This window comes from Dermatophagoides pteronyssinus, unplaced genomic scaffold (assembly GCF_027571235.1).
Source record: "Dermatophagoides pteronyssinus isolate colony J.1.1.1.1 unplaced genomic scaffold, Derpt_VIB-CSIC_2022.12 sq0030, whole genome shotgun sequence".
Lineage (NCBI taxonomy): Eukaryota > Metazoa > Arthropoda > Arachnida > Sarcoptiformes > Pyroglyphidae > Dermatophagoides > Dermatophagoides pteronyssinus.
This window is the reverse complement of record NW_027461554.1, coordinates 378,736-403,208: the sequence shown is the minus strand read 5'-3', so window position 1 is coordinate 403,208 and position 24,473 is coordinate 378,736. Positions and strand designations below refer to the sequence as shown.

At 28.6% G+C, this 24,473-nt stretch overlaps 2 protein-coding genes across 4 annotated transcripts; both read left to right on the top strand.

Annotated features, from left to right (window-relative positions):
* The first annotated feature begins 332 nt into the window (after nt 1-332).
* Nucleotides 333-9,443, top strand: LOC113789672 (uncharacterized). The gene is made up of 11 exons (XM_075823493.1): nt 333-711; nt 804-898; nt 963-2,081; nt 2,147-2,231; nt 4,572-4,651; nt 4,731-4,820; nt 5,212-5,335; nt 5,431-5,594; nt 5,661-5,762; nt 5,841-5,982; nt 6,065-9,443. Exons 1-11 carry the CDS (start codon nt 628-630, stop codon nt 9,425-9,427), a joined length of 5,448 nt encoding a protein of 1,815 aa, XP_075679608.1. The 5' UTR covers nt 333-627; the 3' UTR covers nt 9,428-9,443.
* A 3,565-nt stretch (nt 9,444-13,008) lies between these two features.
* Nucleotides 13,009-24,303, top strand: Itpr (Inositol 1,4,5,-trisphosphate receptor). Of its 3 annotated transcripts, XM_075823510.1 has the most exons (11): nt 13,009-13,237; nt 13,687-13,873; nt 13,951-18,309; nt 18,369-19,076; nt 19,135-19,375; nt 19,436-21,873; nt 21,938-22,130; nt 22,200-22,657; nt 22,723-23,512; nt 23,565-23,887; nt 23,967-24,303. In XM_075823510.1, exons 1-11 carry the CDS (start codon nt 13,062-13,064, stop codon nt 24,213-24,215), a joined length of 10,122 nt encoding a protein of 3,373 aa, XP_075679625.1. In that variant the 5' UTR covers nt 13,009-13,061; the 3' UTR covers nt 24,216-24,303. The 3 variants fall into 3 exon arrangements, with proteins under 3 accessions (XP_075679625.1, XP_075679624.1, XP_075679623.1); XM_075823509.1 differs by having other exon boundaries at nt 18,369-19,070; nt 19,135-21,873; XM_075823508.1 differs by having other exon boundaries at nt 19,135-21,873.
* Nucleotides 24,304-24,473: the final 170 nt, after the last annotated feature.

The window sequence follows — 24,473 nt, the reverse complement described above, 5'->3', positions numbered from 1 at the left end:
GATCAAATAAAAGAAATATTATCATCATCATTTTAAAAGAGAGAAAAATTTGCATCCAATTTATCATGTGTCATTCATTCATCAATGATTTTCATTGCAATAATAATCATCATCATCTTTGTTGTACCATTTTCAAATGATAATAGTTTGATGATGATGATCATCATCATCGATAATATCGACAATAAAAAAAATAGAATGGCCATTCATTTTTAATGAATGATGACAATGCATATTATCATCGATTAATTTCGATCGATTGATTTCGTCAAATCGATATTTATCCAAATGAAATGTTGAATTCATTTTATTTTTTTGACTGTTTAATAGTCATTCAAGTGTTTGTTTCTGTTTTTTTTTTTTGAAAAATTCTTTTTATTCCCTGATGATGTGATTTGATTGGAATTCTTTAACTTTAACAACAAACAATGATGATTCATCATCATTTCTTTCAATAAATTCAGTGATTGTGTGTGTATGTGTGTGGGTGCAATCAACAACGATGATGATGTTGTCAAAAACAGTATCCATAACAAAACAGAAATGAAATTTGAAATTGTTATTTTCATTTTGAATTTGTGATAACCTTTCTTATTAAATTATCTTTATATACCAAATATCATTATAATGTCACATAATCAACAGCAACAGAATTGTTGCTGGGGTGAAGTTATATTACTTGATGGTCGTAGTGTTGAAATATTGATCCAGGTATGTGATTTTTTGTTTTTTGTTTTTGTTTTTTTTAAATTTTAAAATTTTGTTTGTTTGTTGAATTTCGTCAACACCGTCAAAATCTAAAGCCACGTTTATTTGCTGGTGATCTATTCGATACGGTTGCATCACATTTTGATCTTAAAGAAAAAGAATATTTTGGTCTTGCATTTCTTGATGAAACGTATGTTATTATTTATCAAACAATTAATTAATTGATTAATTAAATTTTTTAAATTTTAAAATAGTGGTCAATATAATTGGCTAAATCTTGAAAAACGTGTACTAGAACATGAATATGCACAGTATACTTCGAATCATATTCGACAACAATCGCCGACGCCTTTTTCTATTCAATCCAATCAACAATCAACAAAAATTACGAATAAAAATAATAATGATAATCAACAAACACAAAAACATTGTTCAACATTAAATGAGATAAAATCAACAAAATTTAGACTAACAAAATCTAAATCACGATTACCAAATGTTGGTAAATTAAAGAGCTTGAAGAAAAATAAAAATTTGAAACATTTAACAAAAACAACAACAACAACAACAACACAGCCATTATCGTCAATGTCTTCATCGATAAATGTTGATAATAAAAGTAGACATTCCATACCTAATCATCATTATGATCATTTAATCAATACAAATTCATCATCGATGACAACGATAAAATCAGCCAATTCAACAAATGCATTAAGTGCCTGTATATCTGGTTCTTCGTTTGGATCACCAAATGATACATTATCATCACCATTACCACCACCATTGCCAACAATGCCACCACCTCCATTGCCATTAGTGTTAAATACACCGGAAATGATTGTCGTAAATCCATCGACAATAATCAAAACAAACATAACATCATTAATGAATGATAAAAATCAAAATAATAACGATGATGGTGTTGATGATGATAACGATGATCCACTTTATGATGTTATCAATCATCAAAACAATAGCAATGATAATTGTGATATGATTAATGAAAATAAGCCAAATTCTCAAATATTTGATCATCATCATCATCATCATCAAGATGGTGGTGTCAATCAAATGATCAATGGTCATCGATCTATTGTTGTCGATAATGATAATGATGATGATGATGATGATAATAATAATAATGGTGATGATGTTGACCAAAATAACATCAACAATTATGATGTTGATGATGATGATGATAGTGATCACGAAGATTTAAACAATAATTTTCATCATCATCATAATGATGGATCGATAATCATCAACGATGATGATGATGATAATAATAATAATGTTGTGAATGATAATCAAAAAAATAATGTTCAACGACAACAACAACAACAACATTTTGTTCTATATTTTCTTGTCAAGTAAGTTTATTTTATTTTATTTATTTTGTAAAAAAATATTTTGGATTTTTTATATTTTTCGGCAGATATTTTATCGAATCAATAACAATGTTACAGGATGTAAATACAATCGAATTATTCTATTTACAGGCCAAATCATTATTGACTAATGTAAGTTTTAACAATGCGCATGTCTTTTTTTTTTTTGTTTGTTTAAAAATAATTTCCAAATTAGTTTTATTATTAGTAAATAATCATCAATTTGAATTTGTAATTAGAATGAAAAAAAAGGGGAAAAAAATTCATTGATTCATTATTTTAGGTGTGGTTTTCCTATGATGATGATGATGATGATGATAATGTTTAGTCTATCCAGTTTGATTTGATTCAGTTCGATTCATTTTAATAACAACAAAAAGAAAATTCCTGTCCTTTTTTTTTACAAACAAACGACATGATCAATGTTTTTCTTTGTTTGATTTTTTTGATCAATCGATTTGTATAAATATTGATTGATTAACACTTATTTAAATGAATAAATAATACGTGTCAACTTGTGTTTCACACAAGATTTACAATTTTCTTTATAAGTTATCTTTTATCAATCCTTTCCAAACGAAAAATAAAACACCCAGTATTTCCTATTCAGTAGACGCCTACACCCAAGATCGATTTTGAGAAAAAAATTTTCCTTAAATCACAAAAATTCTTTAAAAAAAATTTCATTTTTCGAAAATTCAATTTTCCAAATTAGATTTCTCTTTTTCACCTTTTGCATAATAATCACCGGAACAAATAAGCGTAGGTTTTATCGATTTCAACAACAACAACAACAACAAATCTTTGTTGTTGTTGCATAATTATTATTATTATATCGATATCTACAATAATCAAAGAAAAAATTTCTTATTATTGCTAGGTTAGCCATACCTTTCGAAAAAAACAACACCCCCGCACACACAAACAAAAAAAAACTTTTGCTTTTTTTTGCATCAAATCTTTGGTTTTGTTTTTGTTTTTTTTGCACTCTTGTTACGAATTGATTCGTTTTGACTTGAAACATGTTTTTTTCCTGCATTATTAGCTGCTTGTTATACATCCATCAGTTATTATATTGTTGTTTGAAACACCTCGAAAATAGATAATCAAAAATGTGTAGAAAAAAAGATTTTTTATTTTATTTTTGGTGATGTTAAATAATATTGTTTGAAAGTTAAAATATCATCATAATGATTCGGATGATTAGTATTATCATTTTTGTTTTCTTCTTGATAATGATGATGGTTATCTACTCAAATCCAACCTTATTTTCATATATTAAATCTTTTTTCTTTTTCTTTCTTTTTTTTTTTTGTTACATCACATTATCAAATGTGTAAGATTATCTTTGAATAATCGTGCATTTCATTTTCGTTCGTTCATTCGTTTTTGTTGATTATTGTTGTTGTTGTTGTTGTCTTCATCACCCTATATTTGATGAAAATGAATAAATTCAGATAATTATCATCATCATCATCATGATCAGTGTGTCAGTTTAAGCATAACATCGAAAAAAAATGATCGGTAATAAAGATGAAGAAGAAGAAAGAAAGAAAGAAAAAAAAATTAACGACAACCAACAAAAAAAACACAATAGACCATAGAGATAACGAAAGAGAAAATCTTTTTTTGTTTGTTTGTTTGTTTGAAATGAATATAATGAAAATGTATATAATCACTACATTCTATGTCTGTTGTGTTGAAAGCATCTTATGTGTGTGTGGCAACTTCAGATCATCGATCGATCGATTAATCGATCCATTCAGGTTGTAACAAACAATAAATAAGTATTCCAGGAACAACAACAACAACAAATTTCAATGTGTGTGTGTATGTGTATTTATGTTTGTGTGACATTTATTAGCTGATCAAATCAACTCTTATCTTACTACCTAATGTCAATATTTGAATTTAAGAAAAAATAAAATTGACAATATTGATGCGTGTTGTAAATAATAAAATCTGATCTAATTTCCGTTGATTAAACAAAACAAAACAAAAAAAATGTATGGTAAAGAAAGAAATCCTAAACCATCAACAAGTTTTTTTATAAAACATTTTTTTTGTGTTTATTTTTCTTCTTCTTCTTCTTATTTCTTTCCTTGTTCTGTTTATTTGGATTGTTTTGGCTGATTGATTGATTGATTGATTGCAGTGTTGATGTTGAATTTTTTTTTTTTGATTAAACAATTTTTCTCTTTTCCATGTTTGATTTTTTGGATGATGATGATGATATTACATTGGGCGTATGTGATTGTATATGTATATATGTTTGCTATGTTGGATATCATCATTATTTGTTGTTATTTTGTATCCATAATAACATTGAATTTAGGTTATTCATCAAAAATATCATATTGTGTGTGTGTGTGTGATTAACAAGTGAAAAAAGTTTCAAAAAAATTCATTTCCGATTTTTTTTTGTTGAAAAATTTCATTGAATTTTTGTTTGTTTTTTAAATCAAACTTAAGGAAATTGTTCAAGTTGATCTACAAACTGGATTAAAATTATCGGCATTTATATTACAGGCAACTTATGGTGATTGTAACAAGTAAGTTGGTTTTTTTGTTTTGTTTCTTGATTTGGTTTTGGTTCAAATTGAATAAATTTTTTTCTAAATTCAATTAAAGTTTTAATGAAATTAAAATCCGTAATCGTATACATCGTCTTCAATTGATCTCATCGAATCTTTTGGCCGAATTAACATCCTATCAAATTTGGTAAGTTTTTGTTTATTTTTTTCAACATCCAAAACCAAAAAAAAAAAAATTCTTTCGATTAGTCATCAACATCATGATTATCGTGATGATGATAGAAGAAGAAGAAGAAATAAAAAGCTAAAAATAGTTGAAAAAAAAATTCATAAATTTTTTGTTTGTTTGTTATGAAATTGGGGAATCCACAAATAAACACAATTAGCATTATGTTTTGTTTAAAATTTCTTCTTCTTTTTTTTTCATTTGAAATCAAATTAATAATAAGAAGAAAATTTAATTTATGTGTAAACATTACATTCGAATGATTTATTGACCATCATTTTTTTTTCTCTCTCTCTCTCTTTTTTCAAAATGATGACGATGATGATGATGGTAATGATTGGTATCATCACAGTGAGGATCGTATCATTGATGAATATAGACAATTATCAGGTCTTTCATATGGTGAATCAATATTTCGTTTTATGTGTTTGATTGAAAAACAACCAACGTATGGTGTTCATTTCTATGAGGTTAAAGTATGTTTTTCTAATTTTATTTATTAATTTTTATGAAAATAATTATTCATTTTTTAAATATCAATTGAATCCCCAAAACAAAAAAAAATCAAAAGGATAAATCCAAACAACCATATTGGCTTGGTTTATCATTCAAAGGAATTGATCAATTTAGTTATGCTGATCGTCGTCTACCTCTAAAACAATTTGCCTGGAAACAATTGGAAAATTTATATTTTCGTGAATGTAAATTTTCTATTGAAGTTCGTGATCTTAAACGGTATGTTTTTCTATTTAAACTATATTTTAATTTTAAAGAATTCATTTTTTTGTTGTTATTATAAAGTGTTGTACATACATTAAGTTCGATTAATCTTTATGAGAATGCAATCGAAGATCCTGATACATTTGATGATTTATCCACTGCAATCTGTGATCCAACTACACAGTATGGACTTATTTTTTTTTAATTCTTCAAATCAGAATAGTAAATGACAAATTTTTTTTTGTTTGTTTCGATATATAGAGTTTCAGTAAGTCGACGTACATTTGGTCCATGTAATGTAACCGTATTTGTTTGGTTTGCATCAACATCATCATTAACTAAATGTATATGGTCAATGGCCATATCACAACATCAATTCTATATTGATCGTCATATTAACAAGGTAAACTTTTTTTTCAATGTTTTTTTCCCCTTTTCTAAAGATAAAATATTTTCATTTTTTCTATTCAATTTTTTTAATATAGTCGATAAAATATCAACAACGTGCCAAAGATGACATTGTACAATGTTTGAATGAAAATCATAATCGTCGTCGTCATCAAATAAAACAATTATGGTTTCAACAACAACAACAACAACGAAATAGTTATTGTAGTAATAATAGCATCAGAAATTCATTATATTCAACAACAACAACAACAGTATCATCTTCTATTGATCATTCAATGAATCAACAATCATCATTAACATTACCTCGTAATGTAACATTGGGATTCAATAATCATCATCAACAACAACATCAACAACGACAATATCGTTTAGGATCAAATGCAAAATCTACATCACAACATAACAATAATAATAATAATAATAATAAATCATCATCATTGATCTCATTGAATCATATTGTGCAACAACAAGATGTAAGCGGATGTTTATTAGATAATCGTCATCCATCATTGATTAACAATAATAACAACAACATCAACAATAAATTATTATCATCATCATCTAGCGGTGTATCGAGAACAAATTCTCAGACAACTATATCATCTCAACATCATTCACAACGAACTACACAATTAAATCGACAACAACCATTTCGTCATTCAACATCAACATCAAGTATAAATAAAATGTCGACCACACCAACAACACCATCATCATCATCATCATCATCCACGATAGCTGTTCGTGGTTCGTGGATACGAAATTCACGATTAGATCGTTTACGACAATTACAATTACAATTACAGAATAAAATGGATGAATTAAATCGTTTGGATATGATTGAACAACAGATTTTATCGAAAGCTATCGTCAATTATCAGCCACAAGAATTGATTAATGATACAAGTTCAATAATGACATCAACATCATTGAATTCATCTTCATCTTCATCGTCATCATCAAATATTGATCATTCGAATCAAAATCGTGGATCAATTGCATCATCATCAACATCATCATCATTGTTCAATAATAATGTAGTTAAAGCACCGAATTCATTGAAAAATTTTGTCGTCACTGGTCGTGCTTCAAGTTCATTATCATCGAATGCTGCGTCGACGATAGGTGCACAAAATTATCATCACATTGATCATCATAATATTATGGTCAACAACAATGTTGTTCAACATTATAATAGAGGTAGATCACCAATATTAGCAAATTATCCACAACAACAACAACAAAATCATCAACGTAGTAAATCGGTTGGTGTTAGTTCAAGATTCAGTATTGATCAGAATAATGATGATGTTCAATCATCGAAATTGTTAATGTCGCCATCTATAGTACGGAAATCAAACAATGTTAATGATAATCAGGTAAATCATCCATTACCAACAACAAATCAAATTAAAACAGCAACCAATCATCCAAAACAACAACAACAACAACAACAGGCGAGAAATCAATCATCATCATCATTGATATTTAGTTCACCATATGTAAATAAATATGATACATCTGTACAAAGTTTATTAAAATCAAATGAACGTTCAAATCTTTATTCGGTACCAAATCGACGAACATCGGTTGCATTGAATAGTCTTGATGATACTGTCATTATGAATCAATCTCGTCCATCAACTATATCATCAAATTCATCATTATCATCATCATTAATGTATCAACAGCAACCATCAAATAAATATTCTATTCGAACATCAACAGTAACATCATCGACAAATTCATTAACATATTCAACAATATCGTATCATTTGGCAAATAATCAAACATTACGTTCACGTAATAATAGTTTATCAACAATAAATGATAATGATAGAAAACTTATTGAATCAAATGTTGATGATAATATATCGATGACAATTAATAATAATAATAATGATATTGAAACACGATCAACATTATCAAATTATCGTAATATTGATGAAAAAAATCTTGCCGATTATAAGTCATTTTTATTGTCACGTCGTAATAGTTTTGGATCGAATCGATCATTATCATCATCAGCAGCATCATCATCTACATCATCAACGACAACATCCAAATCATCGACAAAATCTACATCAATTAAACAAATGGATAATAATCGTATTATACAACCGAATACTGAATCCGAATCAAATTATGTTAATTTATGTGAATCAAAAAGAATGTTGCCACCGTTATCTGGTGTTGGTAGTCATCAAATTTCAAGCAAAAATAATAATTCAGATTATGTCAATCTAATCATGTCATCTAAAAATTCTTTATCATCATCAAATGTTCAGCCACCTCCGTCATCACAACAACAGCAGCAACAACATTATCAAAATCATATATATCAGAATTCACAGAATTTAATGTCATCAAAATCATCGATACAGAGACGGCCACAACAACCGAAAACATGGTTTGAAACAGATTTAGATTATCATCACATGAAATTTGTTAAACAACAACAATCATCATCAATTTATAAACCAATTATTAAGCCATCAAATAATCTAGTCTTCAGTCATTTGACAATCAATGACAACAATGATTGTAATAATGATTCAACGAAGACAATTTATCATCCAATACATTTGGTGACGACAACGACCGATAATGATGATAATGATGATCATGATGAACATGAACAAAAACAAATATTTAGAAAATCACCAACACCATCACAATTATCCAATGGTACATCAACAACAACATCATCATCATCATCGTTGATGTTTAATCAACAACAACAACATCAACAGCATGGATCATCTTTATATTCGAATCTACCATCAAAACGATTAATATCATCATCACCATCAACAACGACAAAAATTTCAAATGGTGGAATTATTGATGGTTCATTATTATCATTAACATCATCATCATCATCATCGGCATCGGCATCATCAACATCGACAGTAAACGATGGTGAAACAATGATAACAACAACATTATCATGTCCACCACCAGTACAAGCATTATCACCAATTTGTACTGTTGCATTTATACCATCCGAACAACAACAGGATACAACAATAACAACAATAGCATCGACTATTTCAACAACAACAACAACGACAACATCAACAACAAATGAAGTACCAATAGCATCATGTAAAGGTAATATTGTTGAAGTTGATGTTGTTACTGTTGGACATTTTCAACCGGGTTATGAAGAAACAAAACCATTTACAATGTCAGATTTTTATAAATATAGTCAACGTTATCGTCAATCACAGCTTCAACAACAACAACAACAACAGAATTTATCATCATCAAAAATAAATGAACAACAACAAATGACAACAATAACCAATGGTCAATCAACATTGATGATAAATAACACGGAAAATTCTAATCAATCATTAATCAATAATAATAATAACGATAATGATAATAATAACAATAATGTAACAACAACAACAACAATGGTTTATACATGATTCTCTAATTTTCCTTTTTTTAATATTCAAAATAAATAAAAAAATTTCAAAATAAACATTTCTTGTTCATTTTTTTCCCATATCCTTAAATCACGGGATTTTTTCTGTTGTTTAATTTATTTACTATTTCTGTGTGTGTGTGTGTGTTGTTCAACACAAATCAATTGATTGATTAATTGATTTATGATCATTATCAATGGGTGATGGATAATGATAACCTTTTGTTGTTGAAATTTCATTTTTTTTTGTCTGTTGGGATTATGTATCGAAAAATTTTCATCTGTAAATCTAATTCAATTTAATCTAATATCGATAAATTTTTTTCACTTAAATAATTTATCCAAAATCTATCTAGTAATTGATTCTGGATGGGGGGAAAAAAATTTGTCATTGAGATATTAATCGGAAAAAAAGAAAGATAAATTCATCAATTAAATATATTGGCGGTCATCAATGATGATGATTATCATTAAAAACTTCGAACAACAACAGTAGAAATTTTCATTTTATTTTGCTGATGTTGATGATGATGATGGAAGGACATCCAGGTACATTTGACATTCGTTATTTTTTCATGTATACATCATTATCTCATTATCATACAGTGTGTTTGGACATTATTTTACTACCACAACAGCAAAAAAAAAACAAAAAACAAAAACCATCGCCACTTGTTGATTTATGAGTATATGTGTTTGTGGAGATTTTACCACTACCATTTTTGAAAACCATAACCAAAACCAAGCTTATTCCGTTTACGCTTTTTGTGTGTGATGATGATGAAATTAGATTTTATTTTTTGTTAATCAAAAATTTTAAAATTTCATCGATTCATTTCCACAGAAACAAAACAAAACAAAAAAAAACTATAATCATGATTTAAACCGCATTTTTTTGCAACCAAAATAAAACAGTAAAAAAAATAAAGAATCAGGATGATTTAACAGCTAGCAGCCGTAGTTTTATCTTTAAAGATTCTAGATTTTTTTTTCAATTTCTGACTTATCAATTCTGAATATCGTATAATAACTTTGATAATAATGAATGAATGGGAAATTTCATCTGATCATCATTAAATATTTAAATACAGCAAAATAAATGAAAAAAAAACAGAAAGTTTCTATTTATTTTTTTTTTGTCAAGGATATTTAAACGCAACAACCACTACCATCTTCATCATCATCATCATCAACATCGAAATGATGGCCATCTCGAATAATCAGAAATCGCATGGCAGCCGCTGCTACGACGACGAAGACGACGAAAACATCATTGGATGATGATGATGATGATGATGGCGACAAAATGGTAAAAAACGAAAATCAAATTTTAACCAAAACAAACAAACAAAAACTGATCATTATTTATGTGAAATTATCGATCGTTCAATGATCATCATTGCATTATAATGAGAAAGTGAAATGAAGAAGAAGAAGAAGAAAAAAATCCCGAATCCAAAGAACAAGAAAAAAACCAATCGAATCGAAATTGTTAATTTTTTTTATTATTATATTAAATTGATTGAAATTCTCTCTCTCAATTCACTTTCACTTGTTGTTTGTTCACTATACAACTTCATCGAAATATATTTTCATTCACGTATCGTGAAAGGAAATATATTTAATAATAATAATAATAAAATTTACTTTTACTTTTACTTTTACTATTCTCATCATCATTAACATCATTTTTTTGTTTTGTTTTCATTATCAATCAATGTTGTTTCAATGGTTTTTCTTCTCTCCAAATATCTTTACTTTTATTAATCGTTTTTTTGTTTTTGTTTGGAAATTTGCAATGATGTTAATAATAAACAATATTCTATGTTCATGTTGAATACGTTGTTGTTGTTGTTGTTTTTTTTCTTATGATTCGTGCAAGATGAGAAAATTGTCATTTTATTTGATTCCTTAGAATCAATTTTTCTTGAATTTCATCATCCAATGCTTTTGGTAAGTTTTTATTTTCTGTTTGTTTGTTTGTATTTTTAGAAAAATTCTCTACATTATCATCATTCAACAACAGTATTGTATCAAAGATTAAGAACAAAGTGATATAAATCAATCAATCAAACATTGCTGTTGTTTCTCACCCACCATAACAACCAATTTTGATAATTAAACCAAAAATGAGTGAAATTTCTTAGATGTTAAGCAAAATTCTTTTTTAAAACTTTTTGTTTGTCTCAATTTGTCTGGACAACAACAACAACCTAAAAATTATGAATCCTTTGTTACCTGATCAATATTTTTTTTCTCTCTCTCTCTCTATTTACTTTTTTCAATTTATTTGATTGATTGATTGTCTTGTTGTTGTTGTTTGCTTTAAATAACAAATCGATTAACATTTAAACAACAGCAACAGGTAACAATTCAATCTTTCAAACAAATAAACAAAGTTTGACATCTTTATCAACAAAGATGACATTCTAAATAAGAATTGTTTGTTTGTTTTTTAGTTCTCAATAATCCAACAAACCAACGATTCATATCAATATCGGGATCAAACAATTATAAAAACCGTAACATAGAAACAGCAACAGCAATCGACAATCGACAATCGACAAAGCAAACAACAAAAAATTATTCAAAAACCGAAAAAAAAGAATTTCATCATCATCATCATCATCATTATCATCAAAATGTGCAACAAGTGTCATTCATTCATATTTCGAAATATAAAATTCATCATCATCATCTGTTGCTGCTGCTGCTGCTGTTGCAAATTTTACAGCCATCAAAATTGGTTTTTGGTTTGAAACAAATATATGAACACACCAACCAACCAACCAACCAGCCAACAAGTTTTTTCCCATTGTGTTATCATCAATTTCTTTTTTTTTCATTTAGTTTACCAGCAACAATATTTATTGCTGCTGCTGTGTGTGTGTATGGATGATAATATCACCGCTATGTGTTCATAAATATTATTTCAAAAAAAATGAAATAATTTTTTTTTCGTTTTTCAATTTCCCACACACACAGACACAGACACACTACTGTTTTTTCCTTCAAATCTAGAATAATAATATTATCCAATCGAAAAAAAACAATGATAAAAAAAATGTTTGTCAAACTGAAAAAAAATTGATTTGATGGTGCGTCTTCCTAACATTTTCATTTTCATTTTCATTGAATGTTTTGATGATTTTCATTTTCACCGGATGATTCTCTATATCGTTTTTTTTTGATTCACTTGTTGCTCTATATGCTTAATGCTTGATGATTATGATGATAATATTTTGGTTTTTGTTTTCTCTACTATTCAACTCACCCAACAGTGTTCAATCATATTTTATCATTTTATGATTGATTGATTGATTTGATTCAATCAAAAATTTTCTTCTTAAATTTCATTTATCCATGTTTATCATTTAAATTTATTCATTTTTATCACAATTAGATTTGATAATTTTCTTCGTTTTTATTTTCTTTCTTTTTTCACACACACAGTATCTTTCATTTTGTGCAATTCATGTGGAATGTTGAAAAACTTTTCTTTTTTGTGGCTAAAAAAATCATCATCATCTAGTCGCCGATTGTTGATGAAATTTTTCAGAATTTAAAAATTGATTGAAAAAAATCAACAATAACAAACATCATCATGTTTGATAAACATCATTGATAACATTCATATGAATGACGACAAATTTAAATTTTTTTGTTTTAAACAAATTCTACTAAATTTTCCAAAGAAAAACAAACCAATAAAAAAAATAACGATGTGTGAAAATACAACATTCTTACAGGTGGGCGATATGATATCGCTTTATGCTGAAGGAAATGTTTGCGGTTTTCTTTCAACACTTGGGTAAGTTTCCGGACAAATCATCGAATGAAACAAAACAATTTCTTGGAAAATTTTTTCAGCTAACAATATTTTTTTTTTTTTTTTTAAAAAGGGAAATTTTTCTATTTCGCCTCAAATACACGAACGTACACATACATCATTCATTTCATTTCATTCATAGCTAATCGATTAAATATCTGAATCGATAATGATGATGATTAAAATTCTTTAATTAGCAAAAGAAATTATTATCAATTATTAATGAATCGCTTAGCAAACCAAAAAAAAAACAAATCACACAAATCTCTTTTTTTTTCTTTTCATATTCAAAAGAATTTAAATGTTAAAGATAAACATTTTGTTGAAGAATTTAGTTATGGATGAATGAATTGACATTTCAAACAGTTTTTTGCCAATATTATGGATCATTAAAAATTTTTCATTTCTTTTTTCTCTTCTAATAACTAAAGTTTGGTTGATGATCGTTGTGTTATACAGCCTGATGCTGGTAATCCATTATCGCCACCGAAAAAATTTCGTGATTGTCTATTCAAATTATGTCCAATGAATCGTTATTCTGCACAGAAACAATTTCTAAAAGCAGCTAAACAATCGGCAACTAGTGCTAGTGATGCTGTATTATTGAAAAAATTACATGTAATTATTTGATTGTTTTTTTTTTTTGTTTTCTTAAAAATTTCCCAACTAATTTATTAAAATGAAAATAATTTTAGCATGCTGCCGAATTGGAAAAGAAACAAAATGAAACGGAAAATCGTAAATTATTAGGAACAATCATACAATATGGTGCTGTCATACAATTATTACATTTAAAATCGAATAAATTTCTAACAGTTAATAAACGATTACCAGCTTTGTTGGAAAAAAATTCAATGCGTGTTTATCTTGATTCAAACGGTAATGAAGGTTCATGGTTTTATATTGTACCATTTTATAAATTACGTTCAACTGGTGATAATGTTGTTGTTGGTGATAAAGTTGTATTAACACCTGTAAATGCTGGACAACCATTACATGCAAGTAATTATGATTTACCCGATAATCCAGGCTGTAAAGAAGTGAATGCAATCAATTGTGATACATGTTGGAAAATTTTATTATTTCTTGATTGTAAAGAAAATATTGATGATGTATTGAAAGCATCCGATGTTGTACGATTATTTCATGCTGAACAGGAAAAATTTTTAACAATGGATGATTATAAAAATCAACATTATGTTTTTCTACGTTCAACTGGCCGTATGACAGCTACGGCTGCAACAAGTTCTAAAGCATTATGGGAAGTTGAAGTTGTACAACAGGATCCATGTCGTGGTGGTGCTGGTCATTGGAATTCATTATTTCGATTTAAACATCTTGCTACTGGACAATATTTAGCTGCTGAAACAGATGAAGATGATACATATGATTCAATGCGTTCAAAATTACAAGGAACAGGTCCAGTTTATCAATTAGTTTCAGTACCGGCTAATTATGATATAGCAAGCATTTTTGAATTAGATGCAACAACATTAACACGTAGTGATGATTTAGTACCACAAAATTCTTATGTACGTATGCGTCATGTATGTACAAATACATGGATACATTCGACAACAATACCGATCGATCGTGATGAAGAACGACCGGTAATGTCAAAAGTTGGTTGTGCACAAATACGTGAAGATAAAGAAGCATTTGCTATTGTACCCGTTTCACCTACCGAAGTTCGTGATCTTGATTTTGTTAACGATGCATGTTCAGTACTTACACAGATATCCAAAAAAATGGAAGCAAAAACTATAGCACAAAATGATAGAAAATTATTGATACAATTATTACAGGATATTATCTATTTTATTGCAAATCTTGAAAATGAACCGAATCGTGCCGGTCCATTTGAATTAACACCAACATATACGAATCGTGAACGACAAAAATTATTACGTGAACAAAATATTCTTAAACAATTATTTAAAATTCTACAGGCACCATTTATCAATTCAACCGATACAGGAACATTATTAAAAATGGATGAACTAAATGATTCTCGTAATGCATCTTATAAACAAATATTTCGTCTATGTTATCGTGTATTACGTTTATCACAACATGATTATCGTAAAAATCAAGAATATATTGCTAAATGGTTTGGTTTTATGCAAAAACAAATTGGTTATGATGTTTTAGCTGAAGATACTATAACAGCATTATTACATTCAAATCGTAAACTATTGGAACAACATATCACAGCAAATGAAATTGAAACATTCATATCATTAGTAAGAAAAAATCGTGAATCACGTTTTCTAGATTATTTATCCGATCTGTGTATATCGAAAAAAGTTGCTATACCAATTACACAGGAATTAATCTGTAAAACTGTATTAGCGTCAAAAAATTCGGATATCCTTATTCAAACACGTTTGGTGAAAACATGTGTCGAAGTAGAATTGGAAATGGAAAATAGTTGCGGCGAAATTGTACCGATCATAACGACTGAAGAGGAAGAAGAAGTGATTCTTATATGGGATAATGGTAAACAAACCAGATCGATTAGAGAATTATCATACAGTGCACGTGATGGTAATATAGAGGATCGTAATCTTCTTGAATATTATCGACATCAGCTTGATCTATTCAGTAATATGTGTTTAGATCGACAATATTTAGCTATTGATAATCTATCACCACATCTTGATATTGAATTAATACAGAAATGTATGTCCGACGAAGCATTACCATATGATCTTCGTGCCTCATTTTGTCGGCTAATGTTACATATGCATGTTGATCGTGATCCACAAGAACAAATAACACCTGTAAAATATGCAAGATTATGGTCGGAAATACCGAAAAATCTATCTATACAGGATTACGATCGTAATAAACGTGAATCTGATGTAGCAATGAAAGAAACGGTTAAACGTAAATTAAGTTCAACAATGAGCTTTGTTGAAGATTATCTTTGTAATGTTGTCAGTCATGAATGGTCATTTATGGATCGTGAACAAAATAAATTAACATATGAAGTTGTAAAATTGGCCAGAAAATTAATCTATTTTGGTTTCTACAATTTCAGTGATCTATTACGAATTACAAAAACATTATTGAATATTTTGGATGGTACTTCTGATGGTTCTGTTACAGGTGGCCAGACAGCGACATCTACTGATGATTTAAATATGAAAACAGTCAATGGTGATCATAATAATAATGCAACAGCATTGAATACAATGACTAACGGCCAATCTACATCGATTGATTTGAAAAGCGGACGTAAAGAATCGAAAAATGGTCTTGTTCGAAGAACATTAAAAAAACGTATTTCATCATTAATTCAAAGACAACAGGATGGTAATGGACTTACAATTTCAGATGAACAAATGATTAAACAATTAAATTCAATGTTAGAAAGTGAAGATGATGGAAATAATTTAGCTCAAATAGTTAAATCAAGTAATCAATCTGGATCTAATCAATCAGTGGTGATGAAGTCAACAGCGGCGACTGTTGATACATCGACAGCAAAATCATCACGAAAATCATCATTAATAAGTTTAGCCAATGATCCAATGACCACTAATGCATCAGTTGCTAATGTTACGCCTAGAACATCACCAACACGAGCAACAATAACAACAGCAACGGGCAATGTAACGGCTACTAATCGTAATAAATTACTTATGATGGATACATTAGTAATGGATACTAAATTGAAAATTATTGAAATATTGCAATTTATATTGAATGTTCGTATGGATTATCGTATCACAGGTTTATTATCGATATTCAAAAATGAAATCGATATAAGCCATCATAAAATTACATTAACGAATAATGATAATAATAATGGTGATGGTGGTGGTACTAAGACAACAATTAGCGGTACTGGTGGTGGCAATCATAATCGTGATAATCAATGGGATCATAATCACAATCAAACATCAAATGATAAGAATGATTATTCGGGACAATCATCATCAAATGTTTCGATTGGTGATCGTGGTTTAGATCTAGATCGTATCGCACAACAAGCTGAACAAATATTTGGTGATGAAATCGATTTGGATGGTGCGGGTGGATGTACATTTCTTCGTGTTCTTGTACATTTAACAATGCATGAATATCAACCATTAGTTAGTGAAGCTTTACATCTTTTATTTCGTCATTTTTCTCAACGACAAGAAGTATTACAATCATTTCGACAGGTACAGCTTCTTGTTTCAACCAATGATGTTGAAAATTATAAACAAATCAAATGTGATTTAGATCAATTTCGTTTGATTGTTGAAAAATCCGAATTATGGGTATATAAATCATCAAAAAATCTGGAAGAACATGATTTACGTTTACCATTACCACATTCATCACAACAATCACAACAATTACCATCGATTGTACTAGGTGGTGGTGTTCAAACATCATCATCACAAACAGCATTAAATAATTTGCAAAATAAAGACAATGGTGCTACATTCAATAAATCAACACCGAATTCAACATTAAAATTAAGTACTTTAGGTCATTCAATGAATGATGATTATCATCATCAATTAATATCCACATCACATCATAATCATCAAAATGTACAATCATTAAGTAATCATCATTTACAGGCGCCAACATCACAACAATCATCAACATCGATATCGTTACCGGCATCACCATCAATGTATAAACAGAATTATAATGATTCATTATATCATAATGAATCATCATTTGTTTCATCATTATCGGCTCTATTAAATCATCAACAAGAAATTCAACAACAAAATGAATGTGGTCAACATTCATGTATTAATTATGAAACAATAAAAAAAATTCTACAACGTTTGACAAAACTTTGTGTACAGGAATCAAGTGGATTAAGTCAAGAACGTAAAGCACGTAAACATGAACAAAGATTATTACGTAATATGGGTGCACATATTGTTGTATTGGAATTATTACGTATTCCATATGATAAAAAAGATATACGAATGGATGAAGTGATGAAAATGGCACATGAATTTTTACAACATTTTTGTCTTTCAAATCATCAGAATCAATCGATTCTGGAGAAACATTTAGATCTTTTTATGACACCAGGGGTAAGTTAGAACGAATGTTTTGATTTGATTTTTTTTTAAATTTTTATTCCATTTAATAGATTCTTGAAGCTAAAACAATGTGCGCCATCTATAAGGATAATATTGCACTTTGTAATGAAATTAGTGAACGTGTTGTACAACATTTTGTTCATTGTATTGAAACGAATGGTCGTCATGTACAATATTTGAAATTTTTACGAACAATTGTTAAAGCCGAAGGACAAGTAGTGAGGAAATGCCAGAATTTTGTAATGCAAGAATTGATAAATGCCGGTGATGATGTATTAGTATTCTATAATGATCGATCAAGTTTTCAAACATTGGTTGAAATGATGCGTTCGGAACGTCATCAATTGGATGAAGTTGGTCCATTACATTATCATATAAATCTGGTAAAATTATTAGCTAGCTGTACGGAAGGTAAAAATGCATTTACCGAAGTAAAATGTCATTCATTATTATCATTGGATGATATATTGGTTGTTGTACAACATGAAGATTGTATACCACAGGTAAAAGAAGCATATATTGATTTTTTAGCCCATTGTTTTATTGATACCGAAATGGAAATGAAAGAAATCTATACATCAAATCATATATGGACTTTGTTGGAAAATTTTCTTATTGACATTGGTACTGTTTGTAATTCTACACATGATCGTAATCATGCAGATTTTGCATTGAATAATTATGTTACCAATTCTATAATCAATTTGATAACAATATTTTTCAATTCACCATATAGCGATCAAAGTTCAATTGTACAGGTTTGAATTATCATTGTTATTATATAATTTTATTAATTTATTTCACTTTTCTTTCTAGACTCATCAACCAGTTTTTGTAAAAACATTACAAAGTATATTTCGATTAAGTACATGTACATGGCTTACATTACCACAAAGAATCAATGTTGAAAATTGTTTACGAACATTGGTGGATATATCGAAAAATCGTGGTATTGCTATACCAAATGAATTGGAAACACAAGTGTTAAATATGTTTCAAAAACAGATGACAATATCGAAAAATTCACGTGTATGGTTATCGGCTGCACGTTCGATCGGTATGACAAACACCGCAAATGGTAATAATAATAATCGTTTTATGTTTGGATATGATTTAGCAAAATTATATCCACAATCAATGGCTTCTTCTGCTGCAAGTTCTTCAACGAATCAACGTGGCTCAAATATTAAAACAACTGATCGATCTATAATTGATGCATTTCAAGATATTGTTACATTATTGGAAGATCAATTACGACCATTAGTAATGGCCGAATTATCCGTATTGGTCGATGTATTCTATAAACCTGAAACATTATTTCCATTAAATTCAAGTGCCAAAAAAATCTGTGATAATGGTGGTTTTATCTGTAAACTAATCAAACATACAGAAAAATTAGAATTAATGGAAGAAAAAGATGAAAAACTTTGTATAAAAGTATTACAAACATTAAAAGAAATGATGCATGTTGATCCAAATTTTGATGAACGTGGTGAACAATTACGTAAAACATTATTAGATCGTTATCTGATTAAACCACAACAACAATTACAACAGCAACAAAATAAATTACTAAATCAAGCAATGAATGTGGCAAATAAAGCGTTGAACAAAAATGGTCAAATTATTTCACAAACAACAAATCATTCTGGCCTGAATGATGATAGTTTAATAACATCGACAACAACATCAACATCATCATCATCAATGTCATCATTATCGGGAACACCAATCAATTTTAAACGTAATCGTTGTAGACTAAAATCAAAACCAAAATTCAATGCATATGAATCATTAACAAATCAATCCGAATGTGATGATAATAATAAAGATGATGATAATGATGATGATGGTGAAAGTGAAATTGTTGATAATAATAGTAATAATAATCGTAAATGTGGAGATAGATCATCATCATCAACACCAACATCATTATTTTCATCATTATTTGCAACAATGTTTCCATGTGAAACACAAGAATCTAATTCAAATAATTCATCAATGATAAATGAAAAAGCTGTTGCTCATCTTTATGATACTGTTGATAGTGTACAGAATCGTTTGATGGCATCAAAAAATTTACGTCGTAATAAAATGAATCGTCCACAAACAATATTTGATCGTAAACATTATTCAAATTCTAATCAACCAGCATATGGATCATATGGTCCAGGTTCAATAATGTTATTACGTGCTGAAATGACATTACATGAAGTACAATCACATCTAGATCGTGAAGGTGCCAGTAATTTAGTTGTTGAATTAATTATGTCAAATCCAAGTTATTCAATATTTGTTGAATCAGTTGAATTAGGTATCGCTTTGCTTGAAGGTGGTAATCCAGTCATACAGAAATCTATTTATCAAAAATTAATACAACAAAATAATTCGGAAAAATTTTTCAAAGTTTTTTATGATAAAATGAAATTTGCTCAACAAGAAATTAAATCTACAATAAGTGTTAATTCAAGTGAATTTTATAAAAATTCTGCCCTAAATGATGATAGTATTTCGACACCAATGTTGATCGGTCAGATTGAAGAATGTGCCGGTTTTGATCAGCTTGTACCACCACCATCGATTGCATTTACTCGTAAACGTTCATCAACATCTGTTAATAATAGTAATAAATTTTTTCAAAATTCTTCAAATAAAATAATAAAATTACCATCGGAAATTGCTGTTATGAGACAGATTCTTCGTTTTCTACAACTTTTGTGTGAAAATCATAATCTTCAATTACAGAATTTTCTACGTAATCAACATCAAAAAGCAAATTTTAATCTTGTTTCAGAAACATTAATCTTTTTGGATCGTATTTGTGGTTCAACAACCGGTGGTCTCGGATTACTTGGTCTTTATATTAATGAATCGAATGTAGCATTGGTTAATCAAACATTAGAAACATTGACCGAATATTGTCAAGGTCCTTGTCATGAGAATCAGAATTGTATTGCAATGCATGAATCAAATGGAATTGATATAATTATTGCATTATTATTAAATGATATTAATCCATTGGGTAAAAAACGTGTCGATCTTGTATTAGAATTGAAGAATAATGCATCCAAATTATTGCTTGCCATTATGGAAAGTCGTGCCGATTCAGAAAATGCAGAACGTATTCTTTATAATATGAGTCCAAAACAATTATTGGAAGTTGCTTGTAATGCATTTCATAAAAAAGTTGTTTTACCGCCACAAACAAATATTCAAATACAGGAACCTGATCCAGATTCACCAACAATAAATCCAGATATTGGTGATCTACTTGGACCAGGATCAACAATATTGGCTACAAGCGGTATTGATTCTCCACGAAGACGTCCAAGTATTGTACAAATGTCATTACCATCAAGAAATCCAATAAATCTAGTCGATCCAAAAGAAGTTGGTCATAATATTTATATACTTTGTCATCAGCTAGCACAACATAATAAAGAATTGGCAGATATTTTGAAAAATTCATTACGTGGTTCTGATCAACTATTGATGATGAATAATGAAATGAGAGATGCATTAAATTATTATCAATCACATACAGCACAGATTGAGGTACTTACCATGTATAATTTGAATGATTTTTTTTAAATATAACTAATTGAAAATTCAAATCTAGATTGTGCGTATCGATCGTACAATGGAACAGATTGTATTTCCAGTACCACAGATTTGTGAATTTCTAACAGATGAATCTAAAATGAAAATCTATTATCAATCCGAACGTGATGAACAAGGTAGTAAAGTATTTGATTTTTTCGAACGATCAGAAGATTTATTCAATGAAATGAAATGGCAAAAACGTCTTAGAGGTATTAATCAATATTTTTTTTATATATAGAAAATCTTATAATTTGATTATGATTAAAAATTATTATTAGATCAACCATTTTTATATTGGGTATCACGTCATATGACATTATGGAATTCATTTTCATTTAATTTGGCTGTTGTTATCAATCTGATTGTTGCATTAATGTATCCGTTTCCTGATAAAACTGAAATTGATCATCGAATATCGGCAATGTTATGGGCAATATTATTCATATCGATAGCATCGGTATTTTCATTCCCAGGAAAATATTGTTTCTATGTAATGGTCTCATCGACAATATTACGTTTGATTTATTCGATCGGTATACAACCAACATTATGGCTATTAGGATTGATTAATGTATTCATTAAAGCAATACATATGATTAGTATAATGGGAAATAATGGAACATTTAATAAGAAATGGGATAAAATTCTTACCAATAAAGAATTTCTATATCAAATTGTTTACCTTTGTTTCTGTATTATTGGTCTTAGTGGTCATTCATTATTCTATTCAGTTTTGGTATGTTTTTGCTTCCAAAGAAGATAGATTTGATGATTGTAATTAACAATTTTATTCTGTTATAGTTATTAAACGTTGTTTATCAAGAGGAAACATTACGCAATGTAATACGATCAGTAACACGTAATGGACGTTCAATCATATTGACAGCATTATTAGCATTGATACTTGTCTATCTATTCTCTATAATTGGCTATCTATTTTTTCGTGATGATTTTCTACTGGAAGTTGATGTTGTCACAACGAATCCACCATTACAAATGGCGAATGAGAAATTTTTGCAACAGATGAATCATTCGGAATCAGCAAATCATCATTATCGAAAACAAAATTTTTCCAATCAACGACAATTCAATGGTGTATTGTACAATATTTATCAGATGAATAATGAATCATTTCTTTTTAATCGTTATAACAATAATTCTCATAGAAAATGGGAATATTGTTTGAATGATGATGTTAATCAAACTAAAGATTGTGTCGCTGATGTTGTCTATCGACAAAATGATGGAAACAATATGCCAATGGAAATGGATTCTAATCATATCATTGAGGATGATGGCGATGATGATCATACGGTTAAAGAACGTGCTTGTGATTCATTATTAATGTGTATTATAACTACTGTAAATCATGGCTTAAGAAATGGTGGCGGTATTGGTGATGTATTACGTTCACCAAGTTCGAATGAATCATTGTTTGTTGCACGTGTTATCTATGATCTGTTATTCTTTTTCATTGTTATTATTATTATTTTGAATCTAATTTTTGGTGTCATTATTGATACGTTTGCTGATTTACGTTCGGAAAAACAACAGAAAGAAGAGATTCTTCGTAATACATGTTTTATATGCGGTATGTGTATTGATTGATTGATTGATCAATGACTGATTTTTTTTTGGAATAGGCCTTGAACGTTCAGCATTTGATAATCGAAGCGTATCATTTGAAGAACATATCTATTGTGAACATAATATGTGGCATTATCTTTATTTTATTGTACTTGTACGTGTAAAAGATCCAACAGAATTTACTGGACCAGAAAGTTATGTAGCGCTTATGATAAAAGAACGTAATCTAGATTGGTTTCCACGTATGCGTGCAATGTCATTAGCAGCTGATGATGGTGATAATGAACAAAATGAGCTACGTACATTACAATCACAATTAGAATTGACACATAAACAAATGGCTATATTAAGTCGTCAATTGAATGAATTAAAAGAACAGGTTTGTCCATTATTTTGCCATTTAAAAAAAAATACATGAATTGATTCTAATTGTTGAATTTATTTTCATATGAATCTAGATGATGGAACAACGTAAACAACAACATCGTAAAGGATTATTTGGTACAAGTTTAACAATGACAACTGTACCAACACCGGCTACATCAACAATGACAACAACAGTAGCAGCAGCAGCGACAGCAGCAACATCAACACCGATGGCAAGCTATATTCATGATAATCAATCAATTTTACCAAATATTATCAATCATGCTACCAATCATGGAACAATGATAAACACACCATTTCAAATCGGTTTAGATAAATAAATTAAAATCATAAATAGTTTTTATTTTATAATAATTTTTTTTAAATATTTATTTTTATAATCAATAAATTGTAATTAATTAATAATAATTTGAATTTTTTTTTAAAGTATAATATCAATATATAATAGTTTAAATGGTTAAATTAACCAAAAATGAATGTTAATGATTTTTTCTTTTTCTTTTTTTTTTGCTTTATTTATACGAAAAAATCAATCAATCGATTGATCGATTGATCGAAGAAGAGGGAAAAACAATACG

Excerpts from the sequence above, each read along its gene's own strand:
- LOC113789672 (XM_075823493.1), top strand. The coding sequence starts at position 628 with ATGTCACATAATCAACAGCAACAGAATTGTTGCTGGGGTGAAGTTATA. Across the intron at positions 4,821-5,211 it reads TTAACATCCTATCAAATTTG|TGAGGATCGTATCATTGATG; the intron begins GTAAGTTTTTGT and ends GTATCATCACAG. Across the intron at positions 5,595-5,660 it reads GAAGTTCGTGATCTTAAACG|TGTTGTACATACATTAAGTT; the intron begins GTATGTTTTTCT and ends GTTATTATAAAG.
- Itpr (XM_075823508.1), top strand. The coding sequence starts at position 13,062 with ATGAATGACGACAAATTTAAATTTTTTTGTTTTAAACAAATTCTACTA. Across the intron at positions 13,874-13,950 it reads TATTATTGAAAAAATTACAT|CATGCTGCCGAATTGGAAAA; the intron begins GTAATTATTTGA and ends AAATAATTTTAG. Across the intron at positions 23,888-23,966 it reads TGAATGAATTAAAAGAACAG|ATGATGGAACAACGTAAACA; the intron begins GTTTGTCCATTA and ends ATATGAATCTAG.